Source organism: Vidua chalybeata, chromosome Z, assembly GCF_026979565.1.
Source record: "Vidua chalybeata isolate OUT-0048 chromosome Z, bVidCha1 merged haplotype, whole genome shotgun sequence".
Taxonomy (NCBI): Eukaryota; Metazoa; Chordata; class Aves; order Passeriformes; family Viduidae; genus Vidua; species Vidua chalybeata.
Window position 1 is genome coordinate 72,097,256 of NC_071570.1, and position 22,709 is coordinate 72,119,964.

The 22,709-nt window shown below is 40.1% G+C and overlaps 1 protein-coding gene across 1 annotated transcript; it reads left to right on the top strand.

Annotated features, from left to right (window-relative positions):
• Positions 1–3,217: 3,217 nt before the first annotated feature.
• On the top strand, positions 3,218–18,937 carry DCP2 (decapping mRNA 2). Its single transcript, XM_053931286.1, has 11 exons — positions 3,218–3,313; positions 8,561–8,712; positions 10,393–10,520; positions 10,926–11,024; positions 12,496–12,648; positions 14,236–14,348; positions 14,456–14,563; positions 15,306–15,429; positions 15,960–16,070; positions 17,747–17,798; positions 18,484–18,937. Exons 1-11 carry the CDS (start codon positions 3,261–3,263, stop codon positions 18,645–18,647), a joined length of 1,257 nt encoding a protein of 418 aa, XP_053787261.1. The 5' UTR covers positions 3,218–3,260; the 3' UTR covers positions 18,648–18,937.
• The last annotated feature ends 3,772 nt before the right edge of the window (positions 18,938–22,709 follow it).

Consider the following 22,709-nt stretch of genomic DNA (forward strand, 5'->3'; position numbering starts at 1 on the left):
TACAAATTTGCCCAAAATACCAACTTGTAGCAACTGAGGGTGCTGAGCTCAAACTGTTTACAGAAGGTATTGCTTTTCAGTCCACTTACCTCCCACCTCCATACTTTGTTGGAGATTCTAGTATAGAATCTGTTTATTGAAGGGCTGAGTTTATTAATGCCTGATTACTTAGGCAATCAATCTCTTGATTGCAGACTCTCAAGGTTCTGCCTCAGTCTTTATTCTAATTCACATAAACGACAAATAAATGTTTACTGAGTTCTGGATTTGGCTGTTGCTTGGTATCTGAGAATGTGTTCCTATCCAATGCAATTCTCACTTTGGTGAGATTCTCCAAGCAAAAGTTTATCCACTTTCAGCTCTTGCTTGATCCCTTTTCTGAATGTGCAAATGGCTGGCCCCTGTTTTATTTTCTACCACCTTCTCTCTTTGCTCAGTTCAAACAGACAACAACATTATTTTCCAAATATCTTTAATACCAATATTGTTGCCTTTCGGACTGCCAAGACTGACTGATAAGCAGTGATTTAAAACCAGTTTGACTACATCACTGAATGATTCTGCTTTGTTGCTTGGAGCTGTGGGTACTGGGTGAGCTTCTCTGTATTATGCCTGGCCTTCCTACTCTCTTAATTGCCCCTTAAAGCTTGACAAGAGCTACTTCCAACTTTGCCACCAAAGCATGCAAGTCCCCTGGAGGATTTATCTTTGGGGAAATATAACCTGAATGTGTCAGCTTTAACTCAACTTACTTCGTGTGAGCTAACAGGTAAAAGGAGTGCATGTTAGTTTACCAAAGAAATTCGAAAACGCACAGCAAGAAAATGAAACTACAATGATACACACCTCCAAATCCTACTTGTGGACATATTTTTTCTTATGTTCATGTTCTGGCTAACCTAGTCTTCCAGCAATGTCTCCAAAATGGAGCAAGCAGAAATGTTCAAACATGTCTCTCCTCTCTCCCCTGTCCTGGAACACTGTTTACAAACTTCCATTATGTTCTTCTGGTAGTACATTTCTCATATGTTATGTATTATCCAAGAATGATTTGTAGCTTAGGTAACATTTGACACATTTGCTTCTTCATTTTATCATATTTTATTGGGTATTTTTCAGAAACTGTGACAGGGCTGAAAGTACCATAGATGGCATGAGATGTCAAAGTGCATTTTCTAAGCCACTTTTTTTCCTCTTTATCAATTGTAGGAGCTCCTGGTACCAAATCCACGTGGGAGATGGGGACCAGGACATGGGGAGCAGTTTGTGAATGTAGCAAAGCAGGGGAAAACAATAGCAGCAAGAGTATCCTCATACCTGAAATAATCTAGATGATACAATTTTTAAAGAACCTCCTACATCTACTCTTTCTGGTAAAAACTGAACTTTTTGGATATCTGAGCAATGGGATTGATCAGTTTGAGCTCAGATCCTTCCGGCAGTTCCTATGTCTAGACATATCAATAGTACTGTTAGTGGACTTTACTCTCCCTAACAAAGTACTTCTGTAAGTCAGCATTAAAGTGATCCACCCATCACCACCAAGCATCACAGCAATAGAGAGAGTGGAGCAAAAGTCACTGTCAAATACCACTTAGTGGAGTTTGCTCATGAGTGAGGCACCAATCTATGCAAATACTACTACTGCTGCTCCTACTAAGACTGGACTCCAAAGTCATCTTACAGTATTGTTCTTTCTATAGCTGGTTGAATGCCCTTTCCTTATACTTCTGGAGCTATCATGAAACCTCCTGTTCTTTGTTATATCTTTGGAAAGAAGGCAAAGGATACATCTCTCACTTTCTATGCCTAACAGTCAATAACTGAACTGTGAATGTACATACTTTTTGTGTCTTCAGGGTAATGCTGGAGTGGTGTTTCTGTGTGCTGGTTTTGACTAGGGCAGAGCTAATTAGCTAGTATGGAGCCTTGTTTTGGATTTGTGCTGAACATATTCCATACTATATAGCATCATTATTAGGATATAAAGCTGCGGGGAGAACAAAAGGGGAGACATTCAGAGGGATGGCATTTGTCTCCCCAAGTCACTGTTACACATGATGAATCCCCATTCTGGAGATGGCTGAACACCTGCCTGGTCACGGGAAGCAGTGAATTAATTTCTTGTTTTGCTTTCTAACGTGTGCAGCTTTTGCATTCCCTATAGTTTAATAGGCAATACTAATAACTTACGAGACAATTTAGTCTTTATCTCAACCAACGAGTTTTCTCATTTCGCTGATTCTCTTCCCAACCCCACTGAGGGAAAGAGCAGCCAGACGGAGCTCAGGCAGTTTGGCGAGGAAAGGAAGGGGAAGAACAAGAGGAGAAATGCATCAAATACTCGCTGCTACTTAAAATCAGAGGCTGCAATGGCAGCAGCAGCTGCCGCAGAGAGAGCAGCGATACCCTCTGCCGGCAGGGAGGCTCCTCCGGGAATGCCACCGGAGCCGGTTTTGTTTCGCGGGATCACAGAATTATTCCCTTTCGGAGATGATCCCGTCCAGCCCGCCCCCCGCCACCAAGGCACGGTCACCTGGAGCAGGTGACACAGGAACGCGTCCGGGTGGGTTTGAATGTCTCCACAGGGGGAGACTCCACGCCCTCCCCAGGCAGCAGTTCCAGAGCTCTGCCACTCCTCAACGTGAAGTTCTTCTTCATATTGCGGTGGAACTTCCTGTGTTTTAGTTTATGGCCATTGCTCCTCGTCCTGTCGCTGGGCGCCACCCTCCTGGCACACGCTTTGGAGGTATTTACATGCATTAATGAGATCCCCTCTCAGTCTTCTCCAGACTAAATAGGCCCAGCTCCCGCTGCCTTTCCTCACAAAGCAGAGGTGTCCCACACCATCGTCACCTTCGTGGCCTCTGCTGGACCCCCTCCCGCGGCTCTCTGTCTCTGTGCTGAGGAGCCCAGAGCTGGACACAGCACCCTAACTGTGCCTGGCTCGGCTCGGCTCGGCTCGGCCCGGGTCCCGTCCCGCTGCTCCCCGTCCCGTCCCGTCCCGTCCCGCGTCCCGGCGCACCGCGCTATCAGCGCGCTCGCGGCGACCCCGCTCCGCGCCGCCCATTGGCCTTCCGCGATCACCTGAGCGCGCCGGTCCCGCCCCGCGCCCCGCCCCATTGGCCGCCGCTCCGCCAGCGGCGGGCGCCGATTGGCCCTGGGAGCCGCCGCTCCGCCGTCCCCTCGCAGCGCAGCCCCGCCCCCGCCACTTCCCTGCGCCCCGGCCTCCGCCGCGTCGGGATGAGCCGCGCTTCCCCATGGAGACCAAACGGGCCGAGATCCCCAGCAGCGTCCTGGACGACCTATGCAGGTACGGCCGTGGGGCGGGGGCGGCCCCGGGGCTGCGGTGCCGCTGCTGCCGGAGGGCGGGAAAGGCGCCTGCCCCTGCCCGGTGCCCCGCGGGGCGCGGAGCCCGGGATGCTCGAGACATTTGAGGGGGTGCGAGGCCACCCGGGCCGAGGGGCGGCGGCCGGGAAGCGGAAGGACGAGGCTTGCCCGGTTCCCCCCGTGCCCGAGGCTCCGCCCTCCCGATGGGATCCGTCCTGGAAGGGCGGGAAGGCTGCCCGCGGCACCCTCTGGACCTGGTGAGAGGCTGCTCCGGCGGCGGGCCAGGAGCCGAGTGCGCGGGGGAAGTAGAAGAACATTGTTTCTTGCGGGGATTTCTTGCGGGGTTTGGGCCGGAAAAGGCAGAACTGCGTCGGCGGTGTTTGCGCAGGTGAAAGAAGAGCTGGGAGCGTGGGGCTGGCGTGACGTGTAGCCGAGCACTGATGTGGTACTTGCTGCTCCGAGGTCCCTCTTCATTTGGAAGGGGTGGCAGGGAGTCCCTCCTGGTGAGTTACCTCTGCTGGAAAGGAACGTGCCAGCGGGCGGAAGGGGAAGAGCCACAGGGACACCCTTCGGTCTGAAGCGGTTTGTCGGTTCTTTCAGAGTGAAATGCTTTTCTTATTCCAGGGGCTTTGCGTTTGAATTTTCATAAAGCGTGGATTCTGTGTTCATTAAAAGGGGCAAGTTGCGTTTTCCCTGTACGGTCTCAACCTCTGATCATCTGTGGTGCAGCCCTTCAAACTTTGTAATTTGTCTGTCATCCCCAGAATGTGATGACACAAACTGCGTGTGATATTTGGCATGAAATAATCCTTCTGTCTTACCACCTCCAAGGGACTCCTTATGAGGTATTTATGTAAAAGAGGGAAAGGTTAGTGAAGAGGAAAGATACCCCACTTACTGTAATTATGGTTTTCAAATGAGTGAAAATGTTTAGAAGTGAGAACACCACAGGAAAGTAGAACTGTCCTGCTCAGTATTGTTTTGCACTTGTCTAGTGCAAGAGTTAAGAGTTTGTGATAGTCATGTAAATTTTTAATTCCGTAAATATGGTCTCTGAAACATGTTTGTGTTTCCACTGTGTCTCCTTTGGCCTCCCTGCAGAGAGAGGAACTTGCCTTTCAGATCCCTGTTCACAAGATTTAAGACTTCTTCAGAAAATCCAGAGAGGAATTGCAATGATTACAAAACTGATACAGCCTGTTAGTGTCACTTCTGTGGGGTGACCGATAGGAGGGCACATGAGTATTTGAATCTTATATTGTAATAGGATCACTCCCAGTGTCTTACTATGTTTCTTTAAGATACTATCATCTTCTGTCTTAGAAATGGTGTTTTGTATTATGATTGTGTTAATGTTATAAATGTGTTATAAAAATATCTGTAATTTCCTACATTCTTCAATCTATATATCATATTAGTGGGAATTTTGGTAGAAAGTGATAGGTGATTTTCCTACTCAGTTAGGGGGTATTGTTAAATAATAAATAAAGTTACAGGTATCCATGTCATGCTACTTTGTGCTATGGATTTGTTTAACTGAGTAAAGAAGTGGATCTGCAGAGACATAATGTGGGTTTAGCAGCTTCTTGAAACTCCTTTTGTCTTGTAAACAAGTGCTGTTACCCCATCTTTTGACTTCAAGACTGTGGTTGGTTCACCTTGCTCAAGTAGCCAGATGCTCACCCAGCCCCTCTTCAAAAAACATTTGAAAAAGAGCTTTTTCTGCATTCTTGTTTTTCCCAGGGAAACTTCATGTCGGCTTCATCCTTCCATTCTCTACTCTCCTCTGCCTCCTCCCCTGCGAGCAGCTCAAGGGATAGGGAATGAGGGTTGTGGTCAGTCTGTAACACATCCTCTCTGGGGCTCCTTCCCTCTTATGCTTTGCCCCTGCTCCAGTGTGGGACCACTTCTGTGGGCTGAGGTTCCTTCAGGACATATCCATCTGCTCCAGCATGTGATCCTCCACAGGCTGTAGGATGGACATTTCCTCTTCCTTCTTCTTCTCCCACTTTGGTGTTTGCACTCCTGTTTCATGCTGTTTTTTTCACTTCCTCTGCCTGTCTGGTATTTTTGTCCTTAAATACACTTCCTCCCAGGCACCACCATCTCAGCTGCTGTCTCCAGCTGTGTCCCACATGTGTCCAGCATTAGCCCATCACTGCCAGCACCTGGCAGCTGTGCGTAGAACAACTTAGAGATGCCTGTTGTTAGCTCTTCAGTCACTCTAAGTAACTTAGAAGTTAACTTTTTGATTAATAAGTGTCATTGTAGCTGGCTTTGCTCTTGTTCTCTAAGTCTAATCCCTGGCATGTTCTTACTCCTCTTTGATACTGCTGCATATTTTATCTTAGATTTATGTTCAGCTGCAGTGCTGGGGCAAGAAAATATCCTCAACTTTTAAGATTTGTCTTTTAGTTACAACAGCTTTATAGATAAGGGATTTTTTCAGCAGTCATAATAGAGCCTTCAAAAGAAATTGGGAGTGGTGGTGCCAATAGAAAATTGGGAAGTGGTAAAATGTTGGTGTGAATGAAGTTATTTATGCAAGGGAGAATCATAGAGTGCTTTGGGTTGAAGGGACCTTAAAGATCATCTCATCCTAGCCCCTCTGCCAAAAGCAGGGACACCTTCTAGACCAGATTGCTCCTGAGCACTTCCAGGGACAGGCCATCCACAACTTCTCTGGGCAGTGTGTGCCCAGACCTCATGACCTTTACAGTGAAGAATTTTTTTCCTATTATCTAAACCTGCCTTTTTTTCTCTTTAAAGCCTTTCCCCCTTGTTCTATGACATTGTAAAAAGCCCCTCTCCAGCTCTATTGTAGCACCCCTGAGGTCCTGCAAGGCCTCAGAGAAGACTTACTCCAGCAGGTCCCCATCACCTTTTATTGGAGTTCCCACAGCTGGATACAACACTTCAGGTGAGGTCTCACCAGAACAGAATAAAGGGTGAGAACCACCTCCCTCAACCTGCTGTGCACACTGTGTTCCATCACAAGAATGGGCTGGGAGCTCACAGTGTCAGCTCATGTCAAGATTCTCTTCCACCAACACCCCAAATCCTCCTCCCCAGAGCTGCTCTCCATCCATTCTCTGGTCAGACTGTTTATATTGTGCTTGGCATTGTCCCAGCCCAGGCACAGCACCTTGCACTTGGCTGTGCTAAAATTCATGAGGCTCACGCAGACTCCCTCTCAGGCCTGCCGAGGTCTTTAAGGGTATCTGGCCAAGGCCCTTCTTCCATGTGAAAATTGGATAAGAAGATGAAAAATAAAAGTATAAAAAATAAATAAAGCATACAAGGCTACAAAGTCAACAGAAGAATGATAAGGTGAGGAATCCATAAACAAAGTGTACAAGGCTACAAACCCAGCGGAAGAATGATATGGCAGTGGTGAAAACCAAACCCAGCCACTGGTTGATGAGGGGGTATAGGAATGTTCATTCCAGTAAGTTTATCTGAGTATGGACCTACTCCTGGAAAACAGGAAAAAAGTAGAGGAATCAGGATGAAAAAATATGTAGATACAGACTTAAGAAAGGAGAAGTAGACACAAAGACAAGAAACAAACCTACTAATTGGCCAACTGCCAAAAAACCACAGACATCACTCTCAAGAATATCAGCCTGGCCTTTGTATCTGGTAGGGCTTTAGACCTGGGGGTATCCCACACTCGGGGTTGAGAGGAGTGCCACACAAAAAGAGAAGCAGGGAGGGACAAAGCAAGACTAAGCAGAAGGGGGTATAAAAGAGGCTGGCTGTAAAACTGGGCAAGTTAGTACACTTCTCTGTCTGACCTTTCTGCCCAAGTGTCACAGACTGTCCTATCTTACATCTTCTTAGTAAATATTTACTTTTGTCTGGATAATTCCACTCTCTACCCCCTGTATATGTGTGCTCCAAGGATGAAGTGCCAGCTGCTGATGGGAGCTGTGTGTGAGATTGGGCAAGGTGTCAGCTGCTGGAGTGAGGGAGCAGATCTCAGTGCCAGCCACTCACACTGAGAGGGTCTCAGCTCCCAGTGTCTGGGGTGGCAATGATGAGTGTCCTGGAAACCAGCTTGTGTGGGAGAAGTGGTGTGAGTGAGGGGAGTGAGGGGCAGAGCACAGGCAGCTGCAGCAGGACTGTGGGTCACCATCCATACACTGGGTGGGAGGGATACAGGTGTCTTCCCCAGACCTGTTTGTGCACATGTTCTCACTAGCAAACTTCAGATTGGACCATCTGGTGGGGCAGGGACCTATGTGATGGGTGTGAGGGTCTGGGGTCTGGGCTGGGCTATGGGGTGGAAAAGGAGACCTGTGCTATTACTTGGGGAACCTGTGAAGGTGCCTGGAAGCCTGGGGAGTATCAGGCGTGTGCCTGCACCCGTGACCTTCTGCCTCTGGCTTTGGCCAGAGTGCCTTAGAGAGGCAACCAGTTCTGAGATCCTGTGACAATTCACGCTTGTCAGACTTTAAGTAAAGATACAGTATTTATCCTTTGAGCAATGATATTATGCACTTTTGGAATTTTAGCTGGTTGCAATCAGGAGCTGAATGTCAGAGATCTCCATCAAATCATTTAAGTTCAGCGGGGTGTATGACCTTACATTTCTAAAAAGGAACGTCTGCTTTTGATACAAACACATAAATATATCTTCTTCTGCTTAACTAAAATGGCCTATCACACAGTGCTGCTAAAACTTTTATATCAGTGACTCTGTGTGCCAGTATCTGGGCTAAACCTGATTGTCCATGTTCAGTCTCAGACTGAGGAAATTTGTAGGATCACATTGAATTTTAAAATCTATGTAGATTATTAGTTTACCGTGGTTTTAAGTGAAAATATATAACTTATGTTCAACTCGTGTCCTGAAAAAAATAACACTGAAATATCTTATCACAGTTTGCAGATGATCTTTAATGGTCTTGTAAAAATACTTTCATTTTTGTAACACAGCCATTTAAGTAGGTTGTCTTCATACTCCCTGTTTTCACAACAGTTAATTTACGTAGTATATTGTAATTGATGTTTCTGAAAGATCATAATAATCCATTTTCCGTCTTGACTTTAAAAGTTGTATTTTACTTTGTGAAAACTTTTTACTGTCCTTGTGGAACATGAGGAGGATCTGGTGGTCTGTTTGTATATGCTAATGGATCAAGAATTGTACTGTTGCAGTGTTTTATTGTTAGCTGTATTTAAGTCCGTAGATTTGGCTAATCTTACTCCTTTTCTTTCCTGGCAGCCGATTTATTTTGCACATTCCAAGTGAAGAGAGAGACAATGCAATCAGAGTGTGTTTTCAGATTGAACTTGCCCATTGGTTTTATTTGGATTTCTACATGCAAAACACACCAGGATTACCTCAGTGTGGGATAAGAGACTTTGCTAAAGCTGATATCCTTTTTATTACTCCAGTTAGTTTCTGTCTAAGTGGTAAAGTGCAAACTGAATATTGTTAACGGTATTTCATAGTATGATACTGTCAGTTCATGTGTTAATGATTGAAAATTAGCATTGCTAGGTATGTGATGTTACTGAGTTCACTGCTTCCATAATTTTGTGGCACCCACAAAAGAGATGTTTCTTGGACTGCTAAAGAACTATGGAAAACAGTCCATTTCTGATGTTTGAGGATTTTTTTCTCATGCTTGTAGTTTGCATGCTAGGTTGGTTTCAAGGGTGAATTGTTGGTGCTCTTCAAAGTGAACTCCACAGTTTAATTAATTTTTAAGTAACTCGTGACATAAATATTGAAGTAGTTGACGGTGGTATGTGTTTTGCCATGGCCAGTGGTATGTATTTGTTGGAAGTTTCTGTAGGGTAGAAACTGCATTTTTACTGAATTCAAATGGTTGGCCTTTGCTTTTTTTGTTGTTTGCAAGGGCTGCTGGAATGTGTATTACCTAGTCATTGCTAGAGAAAACTTCATGGCTTTCATCCAGCAAGCATTTTAGTTTTAACCTTGTCCCATATGTTCTTGATGCAAGATTGTAATATTGCTTCTAACTTTGAGGATAATATTATCCATGGTTTCACTACACAATATACTTAACGGTTAGTTTCATAATATATATTTACTTTGAAACACTACAGTTTTTAACAATAAACTGTAAAAATATGGTCATATCCTGTTGGTTGAGGTTATGCTGTTATTTTATATATGTTTTTAATTATAAGTGTATTTTCAGACCAACAAAGTTCTCCTAGTAATTGTAGGCAGTGCAGAAAAAATGCAGTGTAATAGATGTTATATGTTCATTACACATTTCCCTTTCTAGCCTATATTTGCCATAAGTGTTAGTTCTGCTGCGGTGTATTTTCAAGTGTTCTGCTGTGGAATATTTTCTATTGGTAGTAAAATATATGAAATACATAATATTAATACTTTGATTAGGGACCTGCAGATTTTCTCTCAAAATTTTAGAGTTATAGAGGTTTATATTTTCTCTGCATGATGAATTTTGATAAAGTGTATTAGAATTTAGATTTCTGTAACTATATGTCATTAAAATTTTTTTAGCATAAAAAATACTGAAGATAGGATTCTGTGCCATAATCTTAACACATGATTGTGGCAAAAATTTATTCCTGTTTATTTCAAGCACAAGGAATTGACATTTTTTCTCTCTTGCTCACTTCAAAATTAAGAAAATGTGTTTGCAAATAATACATGTTCAAAATAACTGTTATGGGGTTGCTTTTTTTCAAAATTACCTTCCTTCAAACAAGCAGCCTTGTGCAATCTTTTTTCTTGGTGTGGTTTTTTTTTCTGTTTTGTTGGCGCTTTATTTTTGGGTGTCTTTTTTGCTTGGTTGGTTTTGCTTTTTGGTTTTTTGGGTTTTTTTTCACTTATTTAGATTGCTTTGTATAGGAATTGCTGAATTACTTGATGTACTCTGACTTTGTGCTTGGTAGTGGATTCTTCATAATATTTTTTTACTTCCAAGAGAATCTATCTTGAAAGGACTTAGGGGAGGGAGTGTTTATTCTAAATTTGGAGTGAATATCTTTTGTATTCAGTATGTGCCTTGGAACTGGCTGCTTAAGGTTATCTTCCTGAACATGCTGCTATACTCTTCAATCACTGCCCCTTTTTACTGCCTCAAGGTGAAGATGTACAAAAGGTTTTAGATGAGTGGAAAGAATACAAAATGGGAGTGCCAACCTATGGTGCAATTATCCTTGATGAGACACTTGAAAATGTAAGTATGGAAATAGTTGTGAAGGACTGTCTAGAGGGAGGGATGGCGTATGCTGGCAGAAGTAATTTGTTGTTTACATTTTTCTTCTGAAGAAATTTACATTCACTGTCAGATTCGCAGAGATCTGACAATTACTTGATATTGGTGGCTGTGTACAGAAATATATGTGAGTCAGTAAACACAATTCTGCATACTTTGCTTCTCAGATTTTATTTTTTTATTCTGAGTTACACGGTTCTGTAAAATATTTCAGTGTTTTTGCTAGAACATAGCAAACCTAATGGTTTCCTTCCTTGAGGCTAACATATTCTTTTGGAGAACAAGGGGATGGTGGAGGGAAGACATTTAATGAAATTGGTTAGAGTACCTGCATGTTTGACAGTTGCATTCCTTTGTATTTTGTAGGTTCTTTTGGTTCAGGGCTATTTAGCAAAATCTGGTTGGGGATTTCCAAAAGGGAAAGTAAATAAAGAAGAGGCACCTCATGATTGTGCTGCTAGAGAGGTAAGTTATATCAACTCCTTTTAGATAAAGTAGTGAAATTTTGCTGAAATCAGGATATATGTGTTGGGTGAAAAGGCACTTTACTTAGGTAATCCTGATAGTGAAATGATGTGAATAAATAATCTGTTTTTGCAGTCATCTTCTGGTGCCTTTCTGAGTTCCAAAATGGTATCAAGGTTGAGGTTATATATTAAAATAAAAAAAAAAAAAAAAAAAAAAAAAGGTTTATGTTTCACATTCTTTTGCATTAATGTGCTAAATGAAGTGGGTACTATTCTTAAAGTTCTCTGCTGAAATGTGAATTTACATTTAGGCATTACTTATGGTGCTTGGGAAATCTTATGTAATTTATGACTTTTGGTGTATTAATTTCAAGGGTCACCATAACTGTAAAAACATGGAGAAATGGGAATTCAGTGTATGTACACTGGTCTGTGTAAAGAGGCTAAAGAGCTGAGTTGGAGGTTGTAGAATTTTATATAAAAATTGTGAAGAACTTTACTTTCCTATTTTTCAGTTATGTTCAGAAACAAGAATCAATGTATATTGCAAGTAAAATCTGAAAAATAAAATAATCTGTGGTATTTATTGATCCTGGAAACCTAGATAAGTAGTGAAGCTGCATATTCAAAGTGGCCTGTAAAAGAATATTACTGGTACAAATTCAGTGTTCATTCAACATAATACATCCAGAGTTTTTGAGAGAGAAAATTAAGGTGAGGGAAAGTAATGTGGTGCATTTAGTGTTCTTCAATTGGACTGAATCAGTATCTGGGAAATCACAGGGTTTTGGGTTTTTTTTTTGTTTCTTTAAGTATACCTATCAAGGATAAAATAGACAGCTACTTCAAGAAGGAGTTACATGAAGTGTATCTTCCTCTTTACTTCAAGTTATGCCAGCCCAAAGCATTAAAGGGGGCACAGTTATAGTGGGGAAAAAATCTTTTGATGGTGTTGTTAATTAGAAAAATCTATTTAGATTTCACTAGTGAACAGCACTATTGTTATAATCTTTTTTTCCATCAAATTAGATTGTCATTGTGGATAGACAGACAAATTATTTTATATCTGAAATAAATCTTTCAACTTTCACTGGAGTCAGCACAGATCTGAAACCATAAGCTGCATCTGTGTAAAATCTAATTGAAGAGGTCTTCACTTGGCAGTGCCTACAGAGTTCAGTAGTACCTCAGAAGTTGATGAGGACTAACCCCATCCATAATAATAAATTGCTACATGAAGGTGTAATAGAATTGTTTCAACTTGCATAACAGGTTTGCAGTTTCAGAGAAATCTAAAGCATGTAGATAGTTTTTCTATTTCTGAGCAAATCTCTATGTGTAAAGGCTTGTTTTTCCCAGCAGCTTTCATGGATATATCTGAAAAATTGTCATTGCTTCCCTTGTGGTAGTAAGCTGTGAAAGGATAACTCCGAATACACACACACTAATTTCATCTAAATACTTCTCAGGTGTTTGAAGAAACTGGGTTTGACATAAAAGATTATATCTGCAAAGAGGACTACATTGAGCTGCGAATCAATGATCAGTTAGCACGGCTGTATATCATTCCTGGAGTTCCCAAGAACACGAAATTCAACCCCAAAACTAGAAGGGAAATTCGGGTATGTGCTACCTTGTCTGAATCTGTAGAAACTTTGCAGAGTTTGATTTTTAAAGCCAGAAGTGTGTAAAATAATGAACCCAGTAAGCACAATGAACACCTTAAATGCTGGGTACTCAGTGGCATCTCTTCACTCTAGGGTTTTGTGTTGACTTCTTGCAGCTCGCCTGCAAGTCTGATACTTGACCATCTGTCTGACATCTCCATTCATCATGAAAAGACAATAGAGCATGCTGCTAAAATACAATTCTCCTCTTCTTGTAGGTGGTGTATATATTAATAATTTCATATTATTCCTAGTTACAGATGCAAATGTAACTATATATTCTCAAGTTGTAATTATTAGTTGGGGACATGCAAAAGCCTACATATCAAAAGGACAAACTAAGGATTGTTTTCTTTCTTTCATGGCGAATACTGTCAGATTTTAAAAAATAGTATGTTTTAAGGAGGTTCCCCTGGGAAGGGGACAGAAAAAGGGAACTATTTTGGATGTATTGTGTATCATTAGGCTTTTAAAAAGTATTGTGAAAGACAAAAGCTCAGGTAGCAACTTGTTGGAACCTTTGTCAGTGGTATCTGTAGTCTTTGAAGTTTGAATGGCAATTCAGTTTAAAATAGCTATATTTCCATGCAGATTGTGTCACAAAACAGGGCATCTTGCTTTCTAAATAAGGAAAGTATTTGACTGGACAGGACTTAATTTCTTGCTTTAGAGACCTGTTTTTCTTAAATATGACATAAGATGAAATTTGAGGGTTTTTTTTAATATACAATAAATATGGTACTTTGCAGAACAGTGACAATATATGTGGGAATGTTGAAGTGTTCTTGCAATGACAGAGTTTTGAAGCTTTGTCTTCATCTGATCTGATGCCACCAGGCAGGCTGATTTTGTACTCCCTGTAGAACTATATTGAAAACTTGTTCAGTTTGGAACTTACTTACATATTTTGCATCTTGTCTGGACATGGGGCTTTCAGAGTAGATTCTGTGATAGCAAATCTCATCTGGGTTCTTCTATACTGTCTGTGGTCAGAATTTCTGATTTTGTTCCCCATTCTGCTAAGTATACAGTTTTAACTAATAAAACCGTAACATATAAACAGTAACACAAATCCTATCCTATCCCCATGTTTTTTTTTCTTTTACAAAAAAACCTGAAACTTACTGTCAAAGTAAACATCCTTCTTACTTTTTGAATGGGTATTGGTGGTCCAGTATTGATAACACTAAGTAAAAAGTTTTTGAAAGTTATTCAAAGCCTATACATTTATTTATGGCATTCTGTGTGCAGTGGTTTGGTTAGTTTGTTTATTAAACTCTTATTCAGAGCTTAGTTACTGATTAATACCTTTCATATTTTAGGTGTGGTATCATGCAATGAGCTTGTGCTGTACCGTCTGCTACTGTAGTGGCAGTCAGAAGAGTTAATTAACCTTTTGTGAAAACCCTGTTGTGGCCTGTTAATTTAAGTCTTCCATGGTAATTTTTTAATTAAGGGAAATAATTGTGGCTGATACACATTTGTAACATTCTGCTAAGGCTACAGGAGAGGGTATTGTGATTTTATTTCTTGTTTTTCTAGAATATTGAGTGGTTTTCCATCGACAAATTACCATGCCACAGAAATGACATGACCCCAAAGTCCAAGCTGGGTTTGGCACCTAACAAATTTTTTATGGCAATTCCCTTCATCAGGTATGTTTGAGATGAGGCAAATGCTAGGCCAGAGTCTTTCAGACAACTTTAAGTTCTTTAGATTTGTTTTGGTAAGTAGATCTTGTTGTACTACTTCTTGCTCACAGGCCGTTGAGGGAATGGATTTCCCGAAGGAATGGAGACTCCTCAGACAGTGACAATGCTTTTTCATCTGCAGGGAGCACACCCTCTAAGTCCAACTTGGAAAAAGCTAGGTAAGAACCAGGTCAGTTTAACATCTCTATATTCTTTCTTACAAAACACTGGTCATACAAATATGACAATATTATACAATGACAATTATATGCAATACTGCTTGTCCTTTTCTCTTTCTCCAAGGATTTGTGTTCCAGTAATAGGTAAATAACAGGAAAATAAGCATAGATGTATATCATAGTAAGTAAGATGAGACTTTAATTAATGTGATGATACACAGGTGTAAGAACTGAGATTATTTCCTCAGTCTTGTTTATGGGAATCAAAAAAAAAACAGAAGCTAAAGCAAGTAGATAACTTCCAGTGCTTCAAGTTCAATATTTTTAGCACTTCTGCACAGGAAAAGTAGGACTCTACAAAGCAAGACTGTAAAGTAGTCTAAGAAGTGCTAGATAAAACCTGTGGGAATCAGTAGGGGAATATGTGCTGCTGGCTTTAGATTCAGCTGAGTGAAAAGTGGTAGAGCAAATGTTGAAACCTGTAGTCCCTATGAGAGGACTTCAGTAATTTGAGCCAGGGCAACACCAACGCTGAGAACAACAGGACAAATGTTAATGTGGACTTGGCCTCTTGTCTGTGGAGAATGCAAACGGCAGTGAGCATTATTAGAGTTTCCATACTAGGTTACTTAAGATTGTCTTCCAGATTGTTATCAAAAAGCAGAAAATTTTTTCACATTTGTCTTCTGCTCTCAGTAGATTTGAAGTTGTGTTGTAAACTGTATTTGTTTTCCTGTACTAGATCCAAACTTCGCTGTAATCAGCAGGTGTTTACAGATGGCTTTTCAGGAGAGCACTTGGTGAAGCCAAAACAGCCACAGAAGCCATATAATCATCCTGAGGTGTCTGAAGTTTTGAAAATAAAGGTTGGTTGCTTATTAGGCAAGCATATGCATCTGGACTGTTTAAAACAGATGTCTTTGTTCATGAGGGTTTCCTTTCTAGGACAAAACCAGTGAATTTCATCACCACAGAATGCAAAAGTAGAAACATGGGAGTAGGGGAATTGGGAATTCTTTGATTTATCTCACACTAGAAGTGGTGGTATCAGGTAGCAATTGTGTTGTTTCATGTACAGATAGTAATTAGTACTTGCCATTTTGCTGTTATCTCTAGTATATCTGCATCAGTGCATGGAAATTCACTGAACTGAATTAATTATGTAATAATTCTGTTCCATTCAGTGCAATTGAGAATGACTAACAGTTAATGGCCCTGTAGCTTGAGTGTATGTCTGGTTAATTTCAGTGGGCTTCAGTTTTTCTGCAAAAGTAACTGTTTACATGTTTTGAAGTTACTTGGAGGGAAGCTTTAGTTACTAAGTAGGGAATGTCAATCCAGTGATGTCCGATTCTGCCATTTAAACTCTTCCCTCTACTTATTTTGGACTTAACAGCAGAGTCAGAGCCTGAGGAACAATGGCAGAAAGCAAAATCAAGACACTTCCAGCCAAAAGAAGCGAGCAAATGGACTACATAGTCAACCAGTTAAGCAAAACCATACCTTGGTAAGAAACATGCAGTATCTGTGTCAGTAATAGGTTCCAGTAATGCTTAACAAATGTCCAGGACAGTGTCCTGCTAAAACAGAGTAGAATGCCTGTCTGTCAAGAGTGTGTTTGGTCAGAGTATTTGATACATGTTTGTAGATGTATAACATTTCTTACCTTGTTTGCATATACATCTATAAACAAGCATACTAAATTTCAAAGTTTGTATTTTAGAAGTAAGTAGTTTTAGCTGTTGAAAATTTGTCAGCTGTTTCAGTACACAATCTTGCAGCTTTCAAGGTTCCTGTCACGTAAAAGCCTTCTGTGGTGGGTAGTAATAACTCAGCGTAGCACACATTTATTCATGTGTGATGTCTTATTGTAAGCATAGGGTTTTCTTATGCAATATTTCGAAAGTAGTGTTGTAAATACTTACTATTTCCCTTCTCTCCAGCAAAAAGTATTGAGACACAGACTTGGCCTGGATGCCAGAATCTCATATAGTTTTTCAATCATACAGTAGAGCTGGTTACAGCAGTTTGTAAATTCCAGTGCCACACTCTTTGTGTTTTACATTCCCTTGCAGTTACTAATTGTGTTTGTCCAGTTCTCAGTGGGAGTTGACTCACTGGGCTGTGCTCTTTTTTATAGTAGAATGTGCTTTTGATTCCCTGTTTTTTATGGCTCTTCAGTATACTTTGTTGGCTCTTGTGCAGCAGTGAGTCCACAGTTCTCTATGCAGCTCAGCTGGCTTGTCCAGGCTTTAGTTTTTCTTGTTTACAGGCTTTAAACGAGATTCTTCCCATTCTTGGGTTATTGCCTTCTTTCTCTTTTTCATGTAAACATACAGAAACCATAAACTTGTCCTAAAATCCTCACTGCTGTTGCTGCAGCAAGAAATGATTAGTTATCTTTGAGTCTGAGCGTAGAGGAGTGAATTGACTGCCCAGAAATTTAGATGGATAGGAAAAAACTGTAATGGTAATTGTAAGATCTTCATGGAGGTAACTGTTAATGCTCCACAGTTACTTTGTAGGCTTTTCACAAACTTTTCTAAATATTTGTTTTTCTGTTTCACTTGTGATTTCATGATGGTCAGTCTTTTGAAGTTTGAATATTTTGTGTCCAGTGACAATTTTGTAATGTAATTTGGAGGCCAGGAAACTCTTAATTTGCAGAGAGTGCAAAGAGCCATATTTTTTTTGTATCGCTGTACTTACAGCCCCAATACTTGGGGCTAAAACAACTCCTCCCTGGAGAGTTTCGAGTTTGTGTCTCTAAAACATGTTAATTTAATTGGTAGTAGCAGCATGTTTGCAAATACATTCCCCTTGTCTCTTTTGGGACAAGCTCATTGAAGAGTGGATTTATGCCTGCACAACGTTGATTCCACACCATCATATGCAAGACCCTTCCATCTTAAAACAGTTAGAAAGTATTCAAAATTTTCCCCTAAATCTGCATGTTAGAAATGTTTTAGTGACTGTTAAAAGGTTGCATGATTCTGAAAGACTTGTGGATTTAAAGCATGTTTGCTACATCAAGTAATGTGGCAGAATTAATGCTGAATTAGAGGTAAAGTAATTCAGCCATGAAGTGTGTCAAAGCAAACCAGCATGTCTGTTAGATGATGCTTAAATGTAATGCCATTTCTTTATCAAAAATGTGTAATGTGTGGTCATTCTCTTCACCAGAAATGTGAAAAAAAGCTTAATCCAAGAAGACTTCAAGATAACTTTGAAACAGGCAAGTGCAGTCAGAATTTTCATCCACTGTCCTGTGCTACAAGCTGAAGGCACCCGAATAATGATGGTTGAGGGCTTTTTTCCTCAACCATTCCTTATGCCACACTTCCAAATCTTATAAAGCCATGTTTTTCCAAGGTAGTCTGAGGTTTTGTTTGTTTTTTAAGGAAAAAGATACATTTCATGTTGGCCTTGCAATTCTTCTCTTAAATTATTAAGACACAAGGTGGCTGAGTGAAAAAGTAACTAAAAGCTACTTCAGAAAAATAGCATCTGAGTCAACACAGTGCTGGTAATTGTTTTAAGGCTTTCTGTCCTGCTAGTAATATGCTGCAGCAGAATGCACACAGTTCTTTACTTACTGCTCAGGAAACAGTGCCATTTTTTTCTCCTTGTTAAGAAATGGCTATTGAGAAATGAAATATGTGTTATATATATATATATATATATGTGGCTACTGAAAGTATTTCCAGATTGCAGTGAAGTTGAAGATTTATTAGAGCCTCTAGACAACTTGTAACTGTGGCTGTTTTCAGTTACCTTCTTCTGTTTATGACCAAACATACAGGTTTTGTTATAAATATTAATTGAATATATATTTGAGGTATGGCTTTGTGTTGCTATTGATACTTTTATTGGTAACTGCTCATTTAAAATTTGTTTCATACTTTTTTCTCTTAAAGCAGAAGCAGCATTTGAGATGTGTTGCTCCAGCGAAGACGCACTGACAGAACATGTAGATGGACATTCTATGGCATGCAATGGCCATTACAAATTTGCTTTTTCATCAAGAGCTTTCTTGAGTTTCAAGTTTGACCATGATGCCATAATGAAAAGTTTTGACCTCTGACAGCAAACTTATTAGTAATAAGAATCAGACTTGCCTGTTGCAATTGAGGGGGTTTCTTATCCAGCCTTACTCTTTCTCAGGAGTTTTTTATTTTGTTCTGTTTGTTTGTTTTTAAATGCAATGCAGGGACTGACTGCTGTTTTGGAAGGGTTTGTTCTCTTTGCAGTATGGGAGTGGCATAGTCAAGTGTTGCACTTTAAATGCAGTCTAGCCTTTGTCCACAAAAGTACCTTTCCAATGTTCAGTTCACTAGTTCCTAGCTGTGCATTAGAGGGCATTCTTTTTACTTGTGTGGGTTTTTTTGTTGTTGTTTTTTTTTTTTTGTTGTTGTTGTTTTTTTTGTTGTTGGTTTTTTTTTTGGTTTTTTTTTTTTGTGGTTTTAAATTTTTTTAATTGTAACTTGCTATGTGTTTTGTAGAATGTCATTGACTTTTTTTTTAACTGTTGGAGTATACCAGCTTGCTATCCTTTTAACTGTTCTGATGTAAATTATTGGACTTGTTTGTCATTATTTTGTAGAACATTGCAATATTACGCAGTGGCAATGAAACGAATTCTCAGAGGATGCCTCTGTCCTAGTGATTTTGAAACCAAGTTGCACATTTCAAACCTAGTCTCAGCCTGTCATCCTTTCTCTGTACTGATTGTTTGCCCGAAATACCTTCCTTCCTTCACACTGATAGTTTTTGTTGGTGGGCAATCACTAGTACTAGTCAAATCTATATCATGTTGACTTTTTGTACCTACTCTTCCTTGGTCTTCAATAATGACACTCAAACTGGGTAAAATTCAGCCCTTCTAAGTGTCTAATTTAGCTCTTGTGCACTGCCCACAACTGCATAAGAAGCTACAAAGCAGCTGCTTGCAAAAAAAAGAGAAGCTTAAACTTGTCTGTGAGAGGTAACTTGTGTAGAATTTATACTGAATGTAAATAAGCCTCTGTAGCTCTTGCTGAGGAGAAAGGCAGGTGCATGGGTAATAGAGGCATTGTGTGACACTGAACAGCTTAATCAGGCTTCCAACTATTCCAAGGGTGTTCAGTATTGTATTCTGTGCTGTTGTCCTCAGAACTCTTGTGTAGTGTATCTGCTCTGTATATATCCAGTAGTATTGAATTGCACTTGCAGTTAGCATTTAAATGATCTAGCTTCAGTCATTTTCAGCTACAGTGCTTCCTTAGGAAAAATGTGAAAGATGGGGTGGGGATGGAGGGGAGGAACAAAAAACCTGTAAGAGTTGGGGTGATGAGCTATCACCTGCAAGTCAGTGGGTTTTGAGCATCTGCATTGCAGTGGAGAGAAATGCACTGGAATAATTCGTCACAGCAGCTTGTGATAGCAAGCATGTCCCAGATTTAAAAATAGACTTTTCTTTAGAATAGAGGTAATTGATAACTTGATAGGTTGAATGAACTACACCTTTGTAGTGTATCTACATGCACTGAGTTTTTATGCAACTCATATATGTCATCCAAAACCAAAATCCTGGTCTTCCTTCAACCACCCTACTTCATACACCCTACCTAGTGTTTTCCTCAGAAATAGCTTTAGAACTTTCTCCTGGTTTAGTCACCTGCCTGGCACCAGGTGATTTGGAACTCTAATGCTGTAAAAATTTTGGCCATGGGTGTGTTCAACTTCTGTATCAGTCAACAGGAGAAATGGACTACAGCATTTCCTCCTTCTGGAGGACAAGGGTTCTGAGGGCCTTGTTTTTCAAGACCAAATTGTGAAATAGCTCAGTCAAATAGCTTTGACTCACTTTTTTTTTTGGTTGTTTTTTTTTGTTTGTTTGTTTGTTTTTTTTTTGTGGTTTTTTTTGGTTGTTTTTGTTTTTGTTTTTGTTTTTGTTTTTTCTTAAACGTATCCAAAGGCCATACAATGACAAAGAGTAATTGAGAGGGTAGGATTATGCTGGAGGAGGTTATGTTATTCAGCTTCAGGTGAAAACTAATCTTTAGTTACTTTTTTGTGCTATTTTAGTTGATTTCCCAGCAAAAGTGCCTTTACTCATGGTGAGGCAGAAGTTTGTATCATATCCTGAGGCTGCTATTGCCTGTGGAGCTACTAGGACTCTCCTAAGGCATAATTAAATAATGGGCTGTGGAAATCTTTTTATAAATAAGTTGACTTCTCAGATAAATTAGTTATAGATAATTTAGTGCTCTGTGAATTAATGGGGATGTTGATGAAACAGTGAACTTGGAGCATCTGTCATCTGTTTGGGAAGTCCTGTCCCAGGCAAGAGGAAGTCTTTAGAACAATGGAAGCATATTCTATGAATAGGAGATGCTGGCTGCCCTCTGTTTACTGTATAATTTTTTTCTTCTTAGTGAAAGGTTGGTTCAGTATAAGTGACATTGGTTGCTTCATTAAGCAACCCAAAGTTAAGCTTATACATCTGTCATTCATTTTAGTAAACCTAGCCTTAATGTGAGTTGCAAATAAATGTGATAAATATGCAATAACTTACTTCTTTGTATAAGGGTACAGTTTCCTGTAGTAGCATAGCTTTCTGCTTTCTTAGTAAGGTTTATCCTATGTAAATGTGGTGGCATGTGATCCACTGGTGGGCTCCAACATGCCCTGCACCGTGAACATTTTGTTTACTGTTGTTTATGTTCTTATTTCAACATCCCTTTATAATTGTATTTCTGAGTTTAGAAGTACTGTTTACATTCTCTTCCATAAAACAGTGAAGAAGTAGCAAGTGAGATACAGGCTTTAGTTCTGTGAGTTTTTACTTTACAGGAGCTAGACACAGGGAATTAGGAACTGTTTCCATGTCCGACTCAAGAGCTGGTGTTGAGATACTTGAAAAACAAACACTGTCAATTTGAGAATGCTGCCATGTTAGGGGTTATTCAGATAATGAACGGTCAGTCAGTGTTCTTGGAATCAACTTGCAGAGTAAACAAATATTTAGCAAAAAACCCTAAGCTGTGTGGTGCTAGGAATCTGGTACTAGTGTGCAGTTTCTTGTACTACATCAATTCCCTGCTTTGCATGAGGTTTTTAGCATCTCTCCTCAGAATACTTCTATTACTTTGACCTTGGACTGAAGAGTGGCCTCCCCAGTTAGTTAAGTGACTGAAGTGCTGCTGACTTCAGTTCCTTGATGTACATCAATCATCCAGCTTTTGAAAGTAACTGTGTCTTGCATAATTTTAAGCCTTGCAACAGTGGTTCTGGAAGGAGAGGGGGAAATAGCTTTATTTATTGCACAATCAGAGTATTATTTTTTAACACAATGTAAATTCTTTAGACCAAACATACATAAATTGTTTCTAATGAAATTTTGGGCCTAATCACTGTTCTAGGCTTCTGTGCTGTGCTTCAACCTTGCTGAACTAATTTGGTGATTTGAAAACAATACTTAGTGATTTTCTTTCACCTACCTGTGGCTATTACAGATGTAACAGTTCCTTTTAAAAACAAGGCAGTCTTGGGTCTGGCTACTTCTAACATACTTGCTCCCAGATTGTAATTTCAGATAAGAATACAGTTCTTCCAACCTTTACTTAATGTGGTGATTTGCTTTTGCACTCATGCCATTATGGTGTGAAGAGCAAAGAGTCTACATTAAGAATCCAAACTCCAGTGTCCTGTGGTGCAAGACAGCACTGCTGCTCCAGGGGTAACTGGCTGCCCAGATGTGGGGTCAGTGGGCTGCTTAATCCTCAGATACTTGGGGTTTTGTTACAAATTCTGAGCAACAGGTTTCTTTTCCAGAGGTAAAGCCAGGTGCCTTCATGTTTGAAGTTAGGAGGTTATATTCTAAATGTGTTAGAAGCTCATAGTTACTGAGAAATAGTAGAATAGTCTCTCTTGTTGAGATTGATTTCTGTAAATAAACCAATTTTAAGTCTTGCACTGTAAATGTTAAATAATCTGGTGCTTATACACAACTTCATAATTTCAAATTGTTTCTGCTATTACAATATTTCAGCTTTTGAAACAACCAAAATTATTTAAGATATGGTAAATTTATACAAACTAACTGAAGGTGCTTTTACAGTAAACTAGACTTAGAAACTCTTCCGTAATAGGTTTTTGTTCATAT